Source organism: Phaethon lepturus, unplaced genomic scaffold (genome assembly GCF_000687285.1).
Source record: "Phaethon lepturus isolate BGI_N335 unplaced genomic scaffold, ASM68728v1 scaffold6596, whole genome shotgun sequence".
In the NCBI taxonomy this organism is placed as follows: domain Eukaryota; kingdom Metazoa; phylum Chordata; class Aves; order Phaethontiformes; family Phaethontidae; genus Phaethon; species Phaethon lepturus.
The window spans coordinates 54,848-56,030 of record NW_010544008.1 but is presented as its reverse complement, the minus strand read 5'-3'; the positions used below and the strand labels follow the sequence as shown (position 1 = coordinate 56,030).

General features: G+C 42.4%; 1 protein-coding gene across 1 annotated transcript in view; it reads right to left on the bottom strand.

The window, feature by feature from the left end:
- Window positions 1-10: 10 nt before the first annotated feature.
- Window positions 11-1,183, bottom strand: part of MLIP (muscular LMNA-interacting protein) — a gene marked incomplete at both ends in the record, with an annotated part of 42,607 nt that continues 41,434 nt past the window's right edge. Inside the window, one exon of the mRNA XM_010288530.1 lies at window positions 11-199. Within this exon, the coding sequence (XP_010286832.1) occupies window positions 11-199 (189 nt within the window). The remainder of the gene's footprint in view (window positions 200-1,183) is intronic.

The window sequence follows — 1,183 nt, the reverse complement described above, 5'->3', positions numbered from 1 at the left end:
CGACGCTCACCTTATTGTACAAAGAGTTGTGACTGTAAGGGCTATAAGGATTCTCGTGAACATCACACATGATGGAAGACAAGTGGCTGAAAGGTCCAGGGTTTAGACAGTCAGCGAGGGAGACGGATGGAGGACGCAAAGGGGACTTAGTTGGAGGGATCAGTTTAGTTGGATACAGAGGGTGTAGGAGAGCAGTCTCCTATGAAAAAAGAAAAGTAAACAGAAACTGATTAATGGATGCAAAAAAGCAGCTTTGGACAGAAAGCAAAGTGCTTACCTTACACCTTTTTTACATTTCATAGGGCTTGCTGTTAACTAGGAAAGATACTCTACCTTCATGTCAACACAATTGCTCTACACTAAGGTCTTTCATTGGCATGGAAGTACACACACAAAACCTGCTGTAGATGTCCCATTAAACCAGCTATGCCTTGACTGGGGTCCAGTGCATCTCCCTCCTGCAGCTCAACTGATGCTCAAGTTACAGAAAAGGAAAGCCCAGAAGGACTTTGTGCTAGGATAAAATGGCCACGTTTTGGGACATTTTCTGAGTGGGTAGATTGGAAGCAAAACTAATCTGAAAACAGTCTCTGAGAGGTACAAAAAAAATCCTTCCTTATCTATATACTAGCAGGAGCACTTCAGGCTTTTTATCAAGACTCTAACAAGCCTTTACAGCCACTTAAGAGTTAAACCAGTGAAGGTTTATTTCAGTATATTTCTGAAATAAAATAATTATTTCAATAATATTTATACAATATTATTGCAGTATATTTCAGCACAGTGTATTTCACTACTTCAAGTTGTCAGCAGTTAATAGTGTTTCTGGTTAAAAAAAAAATACATATGTGCTTTTTGCACCTAAAGGATAAAACCCTTTAAAAAATTTGTTTTTTCAAAGATTTGGGATAGTGTCAAGGGGGCATACCCAGCTTTTGGCACAAAACTCATGCTTAGGTCTTGTCAAGGCCGTTGACACAATACATCCCGAATTCTCACCCGCTTGGCTGGCTGAGTCGAGACCAGAAACTCCCCTGCACGCTGTGCCTTTGAGCTCAAGACCCAGAAAATTTGTGACAAAAGCTGCGATTAGTTCCAGCAGAAGCTGATGTATCGCCCGCTGAAAGAGCGAGCATGAGCAAACAAGCGGATGGGAGCCCGGCAGCGGCGAGCGGCGGGGAGG